At 37.7% G+C, this 18,693-nt stretch overlaps 1 protein-coding gene across 32 annotated transcripts in view; it reads right to left on the minus strand.

Annotated features, from left to right (window-relative positions):
* Positions 1 to 18,693, minus strand: part of LOC137008250 (ankyrin-3-like) — a 206,718-nt gene that overhangs the window by 101,388 nt on the left and 86,637 nt on the right. Inside the window, exon 1 of one of the 32 annotated variants that reach the window (XM_067370191.1) lies at positions 944 to 1,085. The exons of 30 other annotated variants lie outside the window; for them this stretch is intronic. In XM_067370191.1, coding sequence (XP_067226292.1) covers positions 944 to 946 — 3 coding nt within the window. In that variant the 5' untranslated portion in view covers positions 947 to 1,085. Of the gene's footprint in view, positions 1 to 599; positions 905 to 943; positions 1,086 to 18,693 lie in introns of those variants that run through there. One more of the 32 variants, XM_067370188.1, reaches the window with a different exon arrangement.

Here is an 18,693-nt window from a genome sequence, read left to right on the forward strand (position 1 = left end):
TGTTAATTATGTTGCTTTCTATGGGGGATAAAAAAAAAACCCCTAGATTTCATCAAAAATACCTTAATTAGTTTTCCGAAGATCGTCTTACGGGTTTGGAAAGACATGACGGTGAGTAATTATTGACATAAATGTCATTTTTTGGTGAACTAACCCTTTAAGTCACCATATATATATATATATATATATATATATATATATATGGTCAAACATCGGTCAACCACTATCACAGAGAACCATGTCAGTCAGTCCACAACATAACATGACAGTTCCACTCCAACTCCCACTCCCAGAACCTGATGCACAATCCGATTCACAAAATCAGCCCCTGCACTTAATGAACTCAACAGCTGAGCTCACAAGTTCAAATATCAATTTAAATTAAAAATGTGCATATCTAATCCCAACGCCTTCCTGTAACACTGTCAGATGAAATCGGAGCCCTTTCAAGCAATGCACCACTCCAACGCTCCAACCATGCGCCGAAAACACCACACCATCAAATACTCAGCAAAACCACCCTTTGACCATCTCATTCACTAACCCCAAACAAGATCAACCTTAACAGCTTTTTTATGTTGTTTCAAAGTGGAACTTACTGTTTCTACATCTACTCCATCCTCCATTGTAATTTTCACCCTGCAGTCTTGAACGATCCCGGTAATCAATGAGCTAGAGTTTAGAATCGGCCACTCCAGAGGTGCATTAAAGCTGAAAACGCATGTCCTTGTCAACTTTGAGATACTACGATACTATGTGAAAAACGAGTTGAAACGTCCCGGCAGCAATCCAGTAGCATTACTCTACCCTACACACCACATAAATCCACTTTATCATCAATACGGATGCGGGGACATTAGCACCGTTAGCCTACTCCCATTCCCAGCTGTCACCCTCTGCTCCAACCAGCTCCACATACTTGCTCGGATGGGACGGCACTTACCATATTTGTAGGCACTAGTGGTCTCTCTCCTGGCTGAGTGTAATCATGATCTGGTGGACCGAAATAGCAGCGGGCCCCTCCGTGCGGCAGGCCTCCCCGACTGGAATCTGTCCTGCTCGAGTCTTATTGTCATCCTGCTTATCAGCTCTTTTTACGCACCCCCCTCCCGTCCCCTCCGCTGCACAAATACACCGGCACAGGCAGCCAGATTCAGCACAACTCAACCCACCGCTACTGTTAGGAGCCAGTCAGCCATGCTGGAGTACAGCAGCCCAGCTTAAGGGGGATTTGGGGGCATTTCCCCAGGTATTATGAGCGGTTGCGGTGTTGCCCTGATCCGGGCTCTGCCAATCAGCACCTCAGTGCCTCTGGACTAGACTGGACTAGTTTGCCCCTGTCTTTTATCTCTCTCTCTCTTGCTCGTGTTGCTCTGGGAGGTTGCAGCAGTCTCTGCCCGCATCAGCAACATTACACCACCAGCACCAGCCAACCCCAGCCCCCCTCGCCACACACACATTCCTACCCTCGTACCCTTCCAGTCACCCATCCCATTAATTAAATCAATGCCACTGACAGTATTTCACTGTGGATTTTGAAATTGCCTCATCTATTCCCAGTTCAAATGGAAAATGATCAAAGCTATAGGAACTAGATATTATATTATGCTGTCAAAAAAGTTAATTTAAGCTGAACTGTGTCATTTGTGCACCAGTAATGCATCTGTGTTTAGATTTTATGGTAAAACATTGTTGCTGAGTCACTTACCCAGAGAGGATATACAGACATTTTCAATCATTGGTCTCTAGGTAATTTATCCAACCTGGTCTCATGGAAAGACATACCTGTGGGAACATTTTGATGAGTCGCCAAAATACGTACCAATGCCTACATATCACTGCAGTTTCCAACAGAAATAAACACTAGAGGCAGTAAAACTGCAAGCGCTTTTAATCCTTTTCATACAAAGTTAAAATTACGGGGTCAGATCATGTATTAATAAAGACTCGTTTTCACGTCTTCTTGCACAATATTATGTTATGACTTCGAAAAGTTTTTTTTTTACCAAAGTGCACGATCTGTAAACAAATATATTTTGGACTTTGCATCGCTTAACCAGCTCCATATGTTTCACTTTTCTAAAGGCCGGAACACACCAAGCCGACGCCGACGAACTAGTGGCGACGAAAGCAGATTGCAGGGTTGGCTCACAACGAAAAAAGGCAGACGAGGACCAACTTCAGCCGACGGTGCAGAACACACTGATAAAACTTAGTCAGCCGACGAAGAAAAACTACCCAACGGCCGACCGTCGGCTTGGTGTGTTCCTGCCTTAACATATCAAGCTTGCTCGGTAGCTCAGCTGGTTTGTACTTAAGACGAAGAAGCCTTAGGTACGAATCCTGTGAAAGGCACCAGTAAAAGAGCTCAAAGAAAAAAGAACAGCACGATTACAGATGCTTTTTATGTCACATTTGTTTTTGTTAAAACTATCGGGTAGGTTTAGTGTTGGTGGGACGTTATTTTAAAACGCAATGGAGTGCAAATACAAATCAGAACTGCAGTGATTCCAACGTCATAAAAACGTACCATATTCACGTTTATCTGTACCGGCAAAAAAAAATGAACCCGCTTTTAGCACCACTAAGTGGACATTTTACATCGAAACTGCAGTGATATGTACGTATTGGTTCGTATTTTGCAACTCACGAAAACGTTCCCACAGGTACATTTTTTCTAATAATAGTGGGTTGAATTTATCAGTCATAAGTTCCCCTCAAATTCACACAGATGTCCCAGCAGATTAAGCACCTGTGTAGCTCATTACTTTAACAAATGAACATGTCCCACAAGTTCATAATGAGCACACGGATACGTTTACATGACAACGATGTACTGTACTAAAAATGGAAAAAGTTTTTTTTCTTTCTTTTTCTATTACACTTGCCAGACAAAGAAAGAGCCATGACAGGGCTCTTGCACCAAACGCACATGCCTATCCCACCTTATTTTTACAGTTTACTGCACTTTGTTATTCTTCTCGTTATTTCCCTATAGCGGCTAATAAATCGGAAGTCTTGCACATTCACAGAAAACATGTTGAAATATAAGGGTGATGGACTAAACATGTAATATGCATGTGCATGACGTCACCGTTTTCACAGATTCATGTTTTTGAAGTTTACATGGAGATGACAATGGTAGCGTTTTCAAAAGTTTGCATTTTCAGGCCCCCAAAACGCTGCTGTCATGTAAACGTACGGCCAAAATGCATAAAAAGTTTTCAGTTTTTAGCTGAAAATGGTGTCGTGTAAACAGCCCCTAAGTAACTTCTTTCAAAAATATATTAAAAAAAATCTTACAGATCACAAACATTTGAACAATATTGTATGTGTCAGCCCTCATTTATCCTTTGTAATTAAAAAAAAAAAAAAAAAAAAAAAATCTTTGAAGACAAATTAAAGATAATGTGCAATATCACTTCATTACAGCCCAAGTAAGAATAATATTTAACCATTTAACTGGAAAAATCATTCATTCAATTAATTCCAATTAATTTCTTTCAAACATTCTAAAAATTAAAGTAACAGTAAAGGGAAGTGGAGTTAGAAAAGGGTAATGAAATAATACATTTTTTCAAACATGCTTCCCAAACACTTTCCGTCTGCCATTGGTAAAACAACTAGAAAGTCCCGCCCCAAACTCACACTATTGGCCAAATGTTTATGTGTCAGGTTGACTGGATTCTCGCAAAAACAAAGCAACGTTTTGATAAAGCAACAGCAACAGTGTTGACACTTTGTGTATTTACAGTTGCCTCTACAAGTAAGAGAAAGCATTTTAACAAAAAATACACAAATCTCCTTTAAATAATGCGAAAAGGCATTTGTGATAAAGAGAGATTTGCTATTATTGGTCAATAGCTCACAAACCAGAGACCAGTATCAAATCATCAAATCGATTCCAATCCACTGAATGTCATAGAAAGATGCTCATGTTTGTTTACTGAACGCAGACCTCAAAAAACATGTGATTATATACAGTGGGACACAAGTTGAGGAACTGCATGTTTCAGTAGTGCAGTGTTGCCATAGCAACCCAACTTCACTGCAGAGGGGACATGAGCCCTGAAATAGAGTTTGCCTTCACACAAACACACAGTATGAAAAGACGTGATCTGACACACAAGGTAACTTATCTATATTCCTATATGTATTTAAGCAACATTGTTTTTTTTTAACTCTGGATATGCGTGAGCGGTGAACATCTGCATCAACACAACATACATCTGCTAGAATTAATTTCTTACTCACTGCCTGTTTAAAGGAGCACTTCCTGCCAAGACCTCTCCATTTCCACTTCATCCATTTAGACAATTAGTGGCCAATGTTTAAAAACAAGGCTAAATCCTTCTAGACAATCAGTTGTCCCCCTCAGTGAGTACACTGTCCCCTTTGAATCCACCACTCCAAATACCGGGGGCATCGCTAGGCCCTTTTTAGGGGGGCTTCACCCCCCCTAAAATTCTACTCAGCCCCCTAAAAAAATGTGTGATTAGCTCCATAATCTGCACACAAATTTGTGATCGCCTCAGTCCCCTTTAATACTCATATAAAAACGGCGGCAAGCTTTGGCTCCTCCCCATCTTTTAGTCAGCGTTATTTAGTAAAATATTAATTAATTACAGTAGGGATACGTGTTAATAAAGCATTTATTAACACACTGAGTAACTATTACTATATGTCTAAATAATAAGATGTATAAATGTACATTTTCATAGTTTAAAGTTTATTAATCATTTACTTATACTTTCTAAAAGAACAACCAACAACTCCTAAATACTGTAATTGGTTTGTAAATAATGTAGTACTTATTTTAGAAAGGATAAATTGATTAATATAGTATGAAAATACAATTATTAAACACATTATAGATATGCTTATAAATTAAGAACAAAACATTTATAGCTGTATTTATAAACTGCTTACTAATGTCTATTACTGCTTTATAAATGATGAATTGACTATTTACTAATCCTTAAAGTCCCTGTAAAGTCAATTGTTTCTAAACACATTATAAATGTTACAAATGTATTGCTGAAACACATTACAAAAACTGAACTATGTGTTATACTTTAATATGGCTTTACAGGGACTAATGATTCATAGCATGCAGTCATTATAAAGTGTTACAAAGTGCCTTAAAAGTTGAAACACAATATGGCTACAAAATTGCGGCACTTGGTTCACAGCACTTGGTTCGCAGAACTACACTGAGACAATGTCTGAAAGACACCAACTAGTAGAATTCTCTAATCAGTAACTGCCATGGTGATCAATGGAAAACGATGCAAAACAATTACACTGCATATGTTATGCATTTGGTATTACAAGCTGGTTATGTTAAGCTGTGAATGGTTTTTCAGTTAGGCGCATGGTTTTGTGTTGAAATACAGCACACAACAATGGTGCCACATAGTGAATTCACCCCTTACTGTATGTTGTCTTCCTGTGTTACAGGCTCAAGAGATTTTCTGTGTAGATAGGATGACAGCAAGGTGTTGACCTCTCCAGTACAGGTCAATCAATACTGATGTATGTTTTGGGTTGCTATTAAAGTTGAAACAGAAACACAAGCTGTGATAGTCTTTTCTTGCCTATAACGTCGTATATATCCAAGTGAAATGGCTTCTTGGACATAAAAAATGAGGAGCGGGACTTGTTTTTGTCCTTTGGGAATTGATTGGATGGTTGGATGGTTGTGGTTTGCTATTGGTCTACCTCATGTGAGGGACAGGCTGGCAGCAAAAATGCATAAAAAATAAGAATTGTCAATTTTGATTTCATGGTTACTTAAAGGGACACCGTATGTATCACAGTTTGTCATTACTTGAGATGGGATTCACCCACCAACTCAAGGTGTCTTGATTTTGCTGAAAATCACATATAAAAACATCACATCTTTTTTTTCAAAATATCTGACATCTGCAAACAAATTAATCTTCTCTCAGATCTAAATTCTCTTTTCTTCAAAATAACACTGATATATTTTTATACACACACACATATATAAAGCATCTGTGGGCCAGTCCAGCTGCGTCTGTTGCGCTGTGCTCCTGTGCAAACCTCTAGATCTGTACAACACATGATTCTGTGAGATGTGGTCTTACACACGGTGTACATCTGGATTAAAGCTCTGACAGATCTCCAGAGAACCACACAACCGTACAAACACACACAAACACCCAGAAGACCACTGTTTACCACACTGAGTCCGAGAATGAGTTCAAACATTACTTTTGAATCTACAGTATTTTTACTTACTACTAAATACTTCAAACAAAACACTCTCACTTTAACTATTTTCAAAAGATTTGATGTCACTAACCTGATAATTATCAGCAAAGCCAATGATTAGTTCATCCTCAGAGTCAGAAGAGCTCATGTCATCAACCAAGTACCTTTTAAACACTATTTTGTGTTCCAGCGGACAGATAAAAAGCTTTGAACCCTGACGTACCAGTCGAGCAATATGATTGGAGCTTGCAATTTTCACAAGTGCTTTCCAGTTTGTTTGTAATACATAGCAAACCTCATAAGACAAACTGTAGGCATGACGTCAGAGACTTTGTGACGTATGTCCTGATCCATGAGCCGATCACACAATCATCATCACCTTGGTGTTGTACAGTGCTACTCTTTGCTCATTTAAAGCCCATTAGGACTGATTATCATTACTGAAACATCCCTGTCCTGACTGGCTTGCAGCACAGTGTGAGATAACTATGGCGTTTGAGGCACAAAAGCTCATTAACTCCAGCTCAAGAGACGGCAGGCGTCCCAGCAGATCTGGCCCGGACTAATGAAAAGCAGTCAGCTCACATTAGCCAGCGGTCTGAACACAGCCGTCCATCAGCGCCTGACACAATATAGAAGTATTATATTATTCACAATGAGTGTATGAACTTTATATGGCTCTGAACATTTCATGATGCCTCCTTTCACACACCTTAGTTCAGCTTGATCAGTGTAAGCCAGTATTCAGCTGACTATGCAAGTAAATGCTTTAAATGCAAACAATTCAATTCTTGGAATGCTTGATTCTGATTGGTCAAATGTGGCATAATTGTGGTTGACACTAAACTGACCGCTTTCTTAAAGGTGCCGTGAAACATCTTTTCAAAAGATGTGATATACGTCTAAGGTGTCCCCTGAACGTGTCTATGAAGTTTCAGCTCAAAATACCCCATAGATTTTTTTTTATTAATTTTTTTAACTGCCTATTTTGGGGCATCATTAACTATGCACCGATTCAGGCTGCGCGACCCCTTTAAATCTCTCTCTCCCTGCCCTCCCGAGCTCTCGACTATAAGTGCAGTTATACAGTGCATAAACAAAGTTCACACAGCTAATATAACCCTCAAATGGATTCTTTACAAGATGTTCTTCATTCATGCTGCATGCATGCATCGATTCCTGTGAGTATGGTATTTATTTGGATGTTTACATTTGATTCTGAATGAGTTTGAGGCTATATGCTCTGTGGCTAACGGCTAATGCTACACTGTTGGAGAGATTTACAAAGAATGAAGTTGCGCTTATTATACAGACTGCAAGTGTTTGAAATTGAAAATAGTGATGGCTCTTGTCTCCGCGAATACAGTAAGAAATGATGGTAACTTTAACCACATTTAACAGTACATTAGCAACATGCTAACGAAACATTTAGAAAGACAATTCACAAATATCACTAAAAATATCATGTTATCATGGATAATGTCAGTTATTATTGCTCCATCTGCCATTTTTCGCTATTGTTCTTATTTGCTTACCTATTCTGATGATTCAGCTGTGCACATCCAGACGTCCTGCCCTTGTGTAATTCCTTGAACATGAGCTGGCATATGCAAATATTGGGGGCGTACATATTAATGATTAATGATGATTATGTTGAGATTCGCCTGTTCTTCGGAGGTCTTTTAAACAAATGAGATTTATATAAGAAGGAGGAAACAATGGAGTTTGAAACTCAGTGTATGTCTTTTCCATGTTAAGTGAGCAACTGATTTCCTACATAGATGTGCTAGTATCTTAGTAGATGTTCTAAGCTAACCTACAAGCAAGCCAACAATTATTTCCAACAGTAGCATGTATAATGTATAACATAAGGTGATTTATGATATAAGGTCATATAAGGTGATTGGTTTAATCAACAGAAACTCAAGATATTATGTTATCTGAACCACATTAATTTTCTAAATTGATTTGATAAAAGAAAAAAATGTTATAACAAATCATGAAAATAATTTTTTATAGTCTAGAGCATAACTTCTTTCAATAACATTAATACAATTGTAATTATACCAAACTTTTGACAGGGAGTGTATAAAAAATTATACATTAAATGAAACAAATTTTTCCTTCTTTTGTTCTTAATCTCACCATGGGCACCAACAGAGCCAGGACTGCCACGCCCCCCTAAAAAAAGATAGATGCATGATGTTCCTGAACCCATTCCAAACTCTCTTGGGAACCCATGATGAAGCTTCAGAGGGAATTCCTATTTTCACTAATATATTCAAATGCACTTAATGCCAAATATTCAAACTGGTGCGGTTCAATAGTGCATATAATTAACACTGCAGACTCACCGATCTGTTCCCTCACACACAGTTTTTGTCTCATTGATCCAAAACCGAGCTCTGACAATTTTGTATAGAATAAAACAAATACAAGCCCAACATTCAGCATTAATCTCAACTGAAATTTGAAATTTCTGATACTGTAAACAGAGCTTGTGTCTGATAAGCCCTCAGGACATCTGAGTGAAAAATGAAATAAATTGTGCGTCAAAATCAGAGCTGGCTGTGTGTGGTAAAGAAATCGCCTGTGTTCTCACAGACGGATGTCTCACGGTTCAACTGCCCCTTCAGCACCCAATCACAGTCTCCATTTTTCACACACCACCAGTCAGAGACACACACACACACACACACACAATTCATCAGGCTATATCCATTTCAACATTTCTGTTCCAATGAAAGAGCAAAACGAATGTTCAGTGCAGATAAAAGACTTAAAAATCACAGCAGAAAGGCCCATCTTGCATTGGTTTGTATAGTTCAAGGACAAAGACAGCAGGTGCACAGTATGAAAACAGTATGAAAAATACAGGACTTTCTATTCATCAGGACACAGTGATGCCCAAAGCAGTGCCTTAACAAGACAATCTGGACATTCTCAGGCCACCAGAGACAGGTAGAGATATTTCTGCACTCTCTGTATAGTGGAGAGTAAAGCTTTTAACCGTTACACACACACTGTGACTGGCACCAGATATTAATTAGACCAACAGCTCTGTTCCGTCTTACGTCAGTCTGAGCTCCCCCACACCAGGAGTGATGACATCACTGTCTTAGCATGAGGAGGAAACCCCTGCTGAAATGATTAGATTGAACCAGTAGGAATAAATGCTGATCCAAGATTTAATATTATTATATTTCTATTTTACTAGTCCCTCAAGATGCAAATGCTATTATGTAGTTATCTTTTTTGAATGTTACAATCATTAAACATTTCAGAAAAAAAGGTATCAGTTTTGACAATTTCACAATATTACTATAAGTGTAAAGCCAATAATGAAGTCTTTGCTCAGGAGGTCATGCAGTCCACTGTCAAGAGAAAGTGTGTACTAACTCACCCTGTCAGCTGATGAACAGTAAACCAGAACAGAAGAAAAAATAAGGCCAATCTCTCTCCCTGATGTTTGCAGAGCTCAGCAGAAAGTAGGCGGCTCTCAGGAGCTCTGGAGAAACATGCCTACATTCTCTCCATAAAACCACAGTAATCTGCACTAATGGATAAAGGCAATGTGTCTGACTGTACACAAAACTGATATTTGTCTAAAAAAAAACAAGTTCAAAGCATAACTCTAATCATTTAAGATCAAAAGGAATAATTTCAAGTATGTCCAAACATTTAACTGGTAGTGTATATATTCATCAACTCATATCTTGGGAAAGACATGGTGGACATCGGGACAACATCCAATTGTCAAAATTACAGGTAATATATAAGTAATGTCCTATAACATGTCCACCCATCAATGCTATTCCGAATTTATAGGATACAGTTAATTTTTTAAATGAACAACAAAATAAATTGCATAAAATGAATAACAACGTTAACTTAAAGGTATAAAAAAAAACATCAAATCAAGATGTAAAAAATATTTTATCGATAATCGCTTTAAAAATATTGCGATATTCGATTACATCATCTACCTGAGCCCCGCCCACACCACGCCCCGCCCCCGCCGGAGACAAAAATGCAGAGATACACCGCAAAAACACATCATGTTGAGTTTGGCTTTAGTTTATGCTAGCCTGCGATTCAGTTTAATTTAATTATTGAAAAGACAAGGGTTTTACTTTAGCTAGTTTGAGCTTGAACTAATATAAAACATTAGCTTTGCTGTTATGTTAGTGTTGCTAATAATTTTCACACTGTTCTAATCGAATTTGAGTTTGAAATGAATTTTGTTTCATGAGGAGAACTGTTGAATACAATTGAACAGAACCCAATTTAAGTTCATAGTGATGGTGGACATTCTGGTGGTGATTGTAAGAATGATAAATGCATGTTAATGTTGAATAGCAATGTGTCTTGCCTTTTTTTTCAGAAGGACTAATGTTTTCTTTTTGGCATTATCGCCTTAGTAGACATATTTCATGATGATAAGTTTAATTTAATTTAATTACAAGTTTAGCACTGTTTTTAAACTTGTATTCAAGCTATAACATATTGTTATCTATCTAAAATCAGGGATTAAACATGAATTGGTTTCTTTTTACATGAGGAAAAACTCTGAACGTGTGCATGAGATATGAGATATATCAATTTGCAATATAACTAAATTGCATACAGTATATAAAATAATTTTAATTACAATGGTCATGTTTGTGATTTTTTTATTCATTATGTACACTACTTAAATTGATATTCAGAAACAGGTGCAGTTACATAGGCTGCTACCATTTTATTTATTCATTTTTTTCTGTTTAATATATAAAATAAATAAAATATTTAATAATATTATATTTAAAATGGGAGATATCACTGTTATTATGAATTTATGGGATACAGTTAATTTTTTTCCTTCTGCAGAACAAATTAAATACCATTAAATGAATAGCAACGTCAACTTAAAGGAATAAAAAAAAAACATCAAATCAAGAAAAAAATAATTGACAAAATTATGAAAGTAAGAATTAATAATGTTTGACGGGGAACGTATCTCCAAAGATACACAGACACATATTGCCGTTAGAGTCAGCGCTGAACAACAGGCAAATAAAATATAGATTCAGCTAATTAAAGTTACAAAAGTTAGTCTGTCAAGATCAGTGAGTGATTTACTTTTTCTTTGTTCTTTGATTAACATTAATGACAGTTGGCAGCAGGTATAGTTATTAGGCTGCTGTCAATGCACAAATCCAATATAGGCTACTGTTTTTTTTCTCAACTCTTTATGTTCACTAAAAACAAAACCGACTGTGTTTACAGGGATATTTTGACATAATTATGCATTTGCCTGTGTATGAGAGGCAGCTCTCTGTGCTCGCTAAGGATGTGTGCGCAGCACAAAAAACAGTGCGCAAGTACAGAAGTGTTCTATTTTGTTTCTTTTGCACTTAAAGAATGGTTAAAATTACATTAAAATGTGCACACAGGAATCAATAAGCAAAATTTTAATTGTATACCTAGTATTCGAACTTTAAGTATCTGATTTCCAGAATTGGAATCAATTTTCTATTCCTTGCCCAACTAACTACTAACCTATAGAAAATATTTAATTCATGCTATTGCATGTGAATAAATATGTGTATGGTAACTATGGGGCTATGGAAATAAATTTGTCATATTTTCTAGGGCTGGGACAATACATCAATGCATCACAAATTGAGAAATGATTCTGGATCGATTCTGATATTTTCCGCATGTATCGCGATTCTCTCTCGAATCGATTCTGAGCTTAGTTTTCAACAGAAACAGCCATACTCTGCTTCCTTCCGATTCTTTAAGGCCGGAACACACCAATCCAACGCCGATGAACTAGTGGCGACAAAAGCAGACTGTGGGGTTGGCTGCGTTTGTGTCCAAAGTTGGCCTGACACACCAAACCAACACTAGACAGCCGATGGCCAAGTAGCACATCAGTTCTGCGCCTGCGTGAGATGAAATGCCTTTCCGAACCAGCAGGTGGCAGTATCTGACCAGCCAATCAGAATGATCATATGGCCCGACGGACCGACGAGCTCCGGAGCCGATTCAACATTTCGGCCGGAAAAAAGCCGTCGAGGACCAACTTCAGCCGATGGTGCAGAACACACTGAGAAAACTTATTTGGCCGATGAACAAAAACTGCCAGATGGCCGACCATCGGCTTGGTGTGTTCCTGCCTTTACACACACCACTTGAACCTTCTATAAAATAATCATTCATAAAATGTTGAAGTGAATTATAAGGGTGTTTGCAGTGGGCTGTTTACATTAATCTCGCATCATAAAAGCATTCTGAGGTGCAAATACACTGTCAGACTCAGCCAAGTGCACGAGTGCTCTTCTTCATGAGCATTTGAGCATGCGGTTAAAAAATAGCCTAGAGTGCCATCTGCTGTTAAAAACTACGCTCAGAAATGATTTACATTGCATTTGGAAAATATCAGAAATGATCGATAGTATTGTCCCAGCCCTAATATTTTACCGATATTGTCAATGATTGTCTGGTAACTGACTGTTATAATCGACATTGCTATACTTATGAGACGTCATCGCTATATACAATAAAATTGTCATATCGCCCCACCCCCAGGCTTTTTTATATTATATGGGTGGGGGTGGGGGTGGTTTATGCATGGTAGAATGCATGTAAAATAACAAAACTTGATAAAATATATATACAATTATTTAATAAGTCTTGTGTAGCTGCAGTCACCTCCGTGACATCATCAAGACTCTTGCTATGAAACTCCAGCTGAAATACTTAGCTGTAACATACCGAGCCTGTGCCAGCCGTGCCACCTCAAGACCTAATCACTGTTTACATACAACACACAATAAACCTTTCATTTCCATTAGACAAAGACTGACTACACACTGTTGCCGTGTGTGTGTGTGTGTGTGTGTGTGTGTGTGTGTGTGTGTTTGTGTGTGTGTGTGTGTGTGTGTGTGTGTGTGTGTGTGTGTGTGTGTTTGTGTTGGCTCTGGGAAATGAATCGTGATTCTTTGATTTTCCTGTGTGTTCTATTTTACGCTGTATCAGCTTTCTGTCCTCTGTGATTTAAATGTGAACCTAGGAGAGCCTTGTGTCTCTCTCTCTCTCGCTCTTTGTTTTATAATCTCTTTCTTCACTACCAATTCCATTCCAGGCTTAACCCCCTTTTTATTTCCTACAGTACTTCCTTCAGCTCTGTCTCGTTTCATTGCAGCTTCTCTCTCCCTTTCTCCTTCTATCTCTCTCTCTCATTTAAATCAAGAGGTCAAGGTTTGGCTGGTTAGCATAGTCCCCTGCTGGTGGATAATGTAACTACAGTACACCTGAGACGTCATCGTCATCATTTTCATAATTTTTATGAAAAAAAAAAAAAAAAAAAAAAAAAAACCTTCTTTCTCTACTGTCAGCAATTTAAAAGTACCAACTTTTTCTTTGGAAGCAATATATAAACTGTATTTAATTATATTATAGTAGATAGTTTCACTAACTGCTCCATGTTACAGGTTAGGATTGTCGCTACAAAGGGCTTAGGACCTTCTTCTGAACTCAGTCTAACACACAAAGAATTCTGGACTTAATGATGCTAAATTATTTATTACATGCTTTGTTATGAATCTGCTGCAATCTAATGAAACAGTCCAAATGTTTTTAAAAGGCTGACTAAAAGATGAATGTGTCTTTCTGCATATGGACTAATGTTAAAAGCACATAAAACAACATTAGGAGATGCATTATAGCAAAAGGAAGTGTTATGACTAGAATAGTCTGATCTCAAGAGAACCAGGAAGAGAGTGAGATGGCATAATATCTAACTGTGTCATTTTATAACAAGCATGTGAGGACAACAAGCATGTATAGGACAACAACACCTTCACTATATATATATATTTGGGGTGTGACGAGACAGGTAACTCATGAGACAAACTCAACTGACTGACTTCTATTCTGTATGATTTCATATGAGTCTCTTTAGACCTTAGAACTGTATGATTTATGAGCTTCTACAACAAATCATTCATATTTATCATAGAAATAAAAATATAGAATATAAAAAATGGTAAAACTTTACAATAAGGTTCATTTGTTAACATTAATATACTAACTAACATGAACTAACAATGAGCAATACATTTGCAATATATATAAATCATGACCTTTCCAACACCAATTACAGATTGAATTAAGGGATGAAAGAGAAAAAAGAAAAAAATAATCAGTATCTAGTGACACTGTATCCCATCAGCTCCAGGGGAAAGGAGGAAGAGGGGGACGGAGGCCCCAAGGGAGCCCGATGCTCTCTCCTTAAACAATGCAAGAAAAAGGGGGCGGAGGTTGTGAAAAATGAGGTTGGTCCGTAATAAGTGACAGGGGATTAATGAAGCAGCTTGGCTTGTTTGCTCTAAAAAGGTGGGGGTGATGATGCTGCTGGTGGCAGCATGTGCTCATGTGTGTATATCTGGGGTCTGAACCCCATCCCCCTTTAAAATATGTGCATTTAGTAATGCATGGCAGGAAGCAATATTGCACTCAAAGCACCCACATTAAAAAAGATAAAGAGGTAAAAACAGGGGGGGTGGAAAAGAACAAGAGGGTGTGGGGTGAAAGACACTCCATCTAAAATTAATTAACAGCTAGTGGCTAATGTTTTTGTGCAGGTGGCAAAATCTACTGATTCAAATAAGCACTCACTCAATCTGTAAATTGAAGCAATCCATTATGAGGCTTAAAGTACAATTGTTACATTAGTACAATTTTGATTTGCCCCTCGGTGTGTAAAAATATACAAAACTTGTGTTTACAGTAAAGCACCTCTAGTGGAAGTTTACGGGGCAAAACATTATTTTTTTTCTTTTTCTGAAAGTAATGAAGATTTCCACCACATTGTCATTTCCAGCACATCTCATATTATGAGTTGCGAGTAATAGCATAAAGTGGTGGAAATTACATTTTAAACTTTTTTGGAATAATTTAATTAGTAACATTTAATTACAAAAATTAAATAATATTTATTTTTGCATAATTTTACAAAATTACAGCTTGATTGGAAATTATTGTGATTTTTGGAAAATTCAAATATTCTAAAATAAAAGTTTCTGGGAAAAAACACCCATACACACAACTTTCAATAGTTTTTTATAAACTGAAAGATGAGTAAAAGGGGACATATCATGAAAATTGTACTATTTCCACCCACTGCACCACCATTTTGTTTTCGCAAGCAAAAACGGTGTACCAGTTTTAACGCCATGGCAAAGGTTTGAGCAAAGTATGTTAATTATTCTGTCATTGGCTGCACAGACGATCACAGAACACTATTTTGAGTCTCGTTAGCTTGGATAACCTGTAAGTTGACCCTGGAAAGCTCGATTGCTAAAAAAGAAGCCTTTCTGTCTAAGCGATATTTTGGAAAAAAATATTAGACCATTCACCATTCACAGCATTTGACAGCAATCATAAACATTTGCCTGGTGTGTATGGCTCTGTTTGGCAAACAGGTATGCTATGTATAGTGGGTGTCCATACAGTTTTTGCACAGTTGATGAGTTGAATCAACTCCACAGCAACTACATAAATGTATCCACTAACTATTCAGAAACATCCAGGTGCATTCTAAATGTCTCTCCATCAGCGTCCGACTCCAGTTTGAACAATGTAACACCACGTCTACTAGGGATGCTCATTTCGGTTAACTTTCTCGACCGACAACCGACGCTCGTTATCCGATTATTAACCGTTAACTGATAAGATTAAAATGTTGTATAGCGTATATGATGATAATATGACATATATATGACATTAAATAAAAAAATACAATTGACGAGTGTCTGTGTCTTCCACGGGTTTATTTTAACATGCAAACAGCAGCATAGAACAGATAAACAACAGAACCTGGATTCACATTATCAAATTCGCACCTGCATAATTTAAATAAAAAGGCATAACTTCACTTAAATGTTTAACAAATTAAGATGACAAAAAAAACAAAAAACACGGTGAATCGATTGAAGCTTTGAACAACCGGTATTTTAGACATTTTTTCCGTCAAATAAAAATAGCAGGCCTACCTCAAGGATTGTTATTTGTTATGACCACGGACGGTGTACGTTGTCCATTAACTACAAATCCTCACGAAAACTTCAGTCAAGCCAGCTCGCGCGTCAATCTGAGAGACCAGCCTCTTACCTTAAAGTGTCAAATTTCTTGGTTTCTGAATGGACGGTTTTGCTTGATTGACAAACGCTAACGTTCGGCCACGATTTATATACCATCGTCCTGTCCTAAAACGTTAGCACGCTGTGATCGATTGCTTGGAGATCGCGTGTTTCTCTGTTCGAGAGCGCATTTCCTCTTCTTCACATCTGCGACAAAACAGTTGATTATTTATGAAGGAAAGCTCACAGAAACGTGAAAATGGTCTCATTTGAAAGAAAATATCCTAAGCTAAAAGATGATATATTGTGACTGATTGAAGCAGCCCTTATCAAAAGTGCGGGGGGGTCGATTTCTGTCTTTTCAAAAGTGCGGGGTCGTCTTGACCCCCCTGTCCCCCGTGCCTATCGAAATGGTCAGTACTTCTTTTCGCTCGCTTCATTTTGCTTGTTGCTTAGCGAAATATGTCTGGCACGTGTGAAACGCCCCGCGAGTTAACAAATAAGCATATATGTAACTATATATAGCATATTTTTCTTTAACCATGCAGCAAAAAAAAAACAAAAAAAAAAAACAAACAAACAAACAAAACAAAAAAAACGTTTAACTGATAGTATTAATCGGTTAAAATTCTTACTTTCGGTTAACGGTGAGCATCAATGTGAGCATCCCTAATGTCTACACAAGACACGACTTTTATCGTGTCGCATCGCACCGTACCGCAACAGCTAAAAGCTGTCTACACCGAATGCGACAAGATGAACGTTGGAAAGCACTTGGACTATGTCAGAAATAGAACGTGTTTTTGCTCACACCCAAATAGGGGCAAATTTGACAAGCTATAATAAATGATCTGTGCGATATTTTGAGCTGAAACTTCACAGACACATTCTGGGGACACCAGAGACTTATATTACATTTTGTGAAAAGGGGCATTAAAGGTCCCCTTTAAAATTATTATTATTATTTATTTTTTTATTTTTTTTTATTTTTTTTGTGGCAATCAACAGTAAATCACAACTTATATTGAACTCAGAACATAATAAATCACTGTTCAGCTCGATGTAAAGCCAAGATGCAGACAGCGTTTGCTAAATACAAGCACAAATTATTATTACATTTCCATTATTTATTCTGGAACTGCCAACCAGCGCACTAAACATAATGTACAGAGCTACACTAATGCCATTCACACAGACACATACAAAACAATCTGTCTTGCCTGAAGGGAGTAGTGTCTGAAAACAAGCTGTTTCTTTAAGGTGGGTTTCAAACGCACAATAAAGAAAAGAATCAAATCAACTGTGACTATCACGCAAGTGGGCAGCCATCCAGCTGCCTAAGTGTTTGTTTTTGTTTGCTCAGGCCAGGGACGAAAGCAAAGGCCTGCCAACAGCCAAGAGGCAGCAGACTGAAGTATGGATTTTTCCTTTTTGGTTAGCCTGCGTGCTTCAACTGTGCATTGAGACACCCGATACAACGTCAAGAACGCACGCACATAAACTCCACACCATCTCCAGTGATGTCAGCATCCCAGGACAGGTACCTGAAGCCCATGAGTGTACCACAAAATATTAAGCTAAGCAGCAAAAACTGTTGATTATAATAAAAAAAAACATTTCTTCCGGAGCAAATCCGCATATCAGAATGATTTCTAAAGGATCATGTGACACTGAAGACTGAAGTAATGATGCTGATCACAGGAATAAATTCCATTTTAAATATATTTGAATAGAAACTTTTTTTTTTAATCGGAATATTTCACAATATTACTGTTTTTACTTTATTTTTAAGATAAGAGACTTCTTTCAAAAACATGAAAAAATATAATTATTCCACTGAACAGTATCGGTGGCTTTGTACACCATAGACTTCCTACCATGCAGAATACCTTAGCAACACCCTAGCAACCACTCACAACACCCCAGCATCATGGCAGTGTATTTTTGCATGTGTAATACATTTTCTTCAGACAATGTAAAGATTTAGACTGTAGTGAAATCAAGACTGCAGCTACACTAATCAATGTGTCGGATCACTGATTGAGCTCTAGAAGCAGATCCATAAACGGCCCACTAGGCTAATAAACAAGGCCAGAACTAGTGCTTTGGCTCACGGTTCTCCTCCATGAGCCTCACACATCTTAACACAATCAATAACCATTTCTCCTTGACCACAGCTATACTGGGAGTCTTCTCCTGGCTTCTCAGGTATCAATACCCTGAGCGAACATTTACCGTCAGCACCCATTATACAAGCACAAAGAGGTTCACCCCAAATTGTCTGAAAAACAGCCTAAGAAACAAACTTACAAACCTGAGATGAAAG

Source organism: Chanodichthys erythropterus, chromosome 19, assembly GCF_024489055.1.
Source record: "Chanodichthys erythropterus isolate Z2021 chromosome 19, ASM2448905v1, whole genome shotgun sequence".
NCBI classification, from domain to species: Eukaryota; Metazoa; Chordata; class Actinopteri; order Cypriniformes; family Xenocyprididae; genus Chanodichthys; species Chanodichthys erythropterus.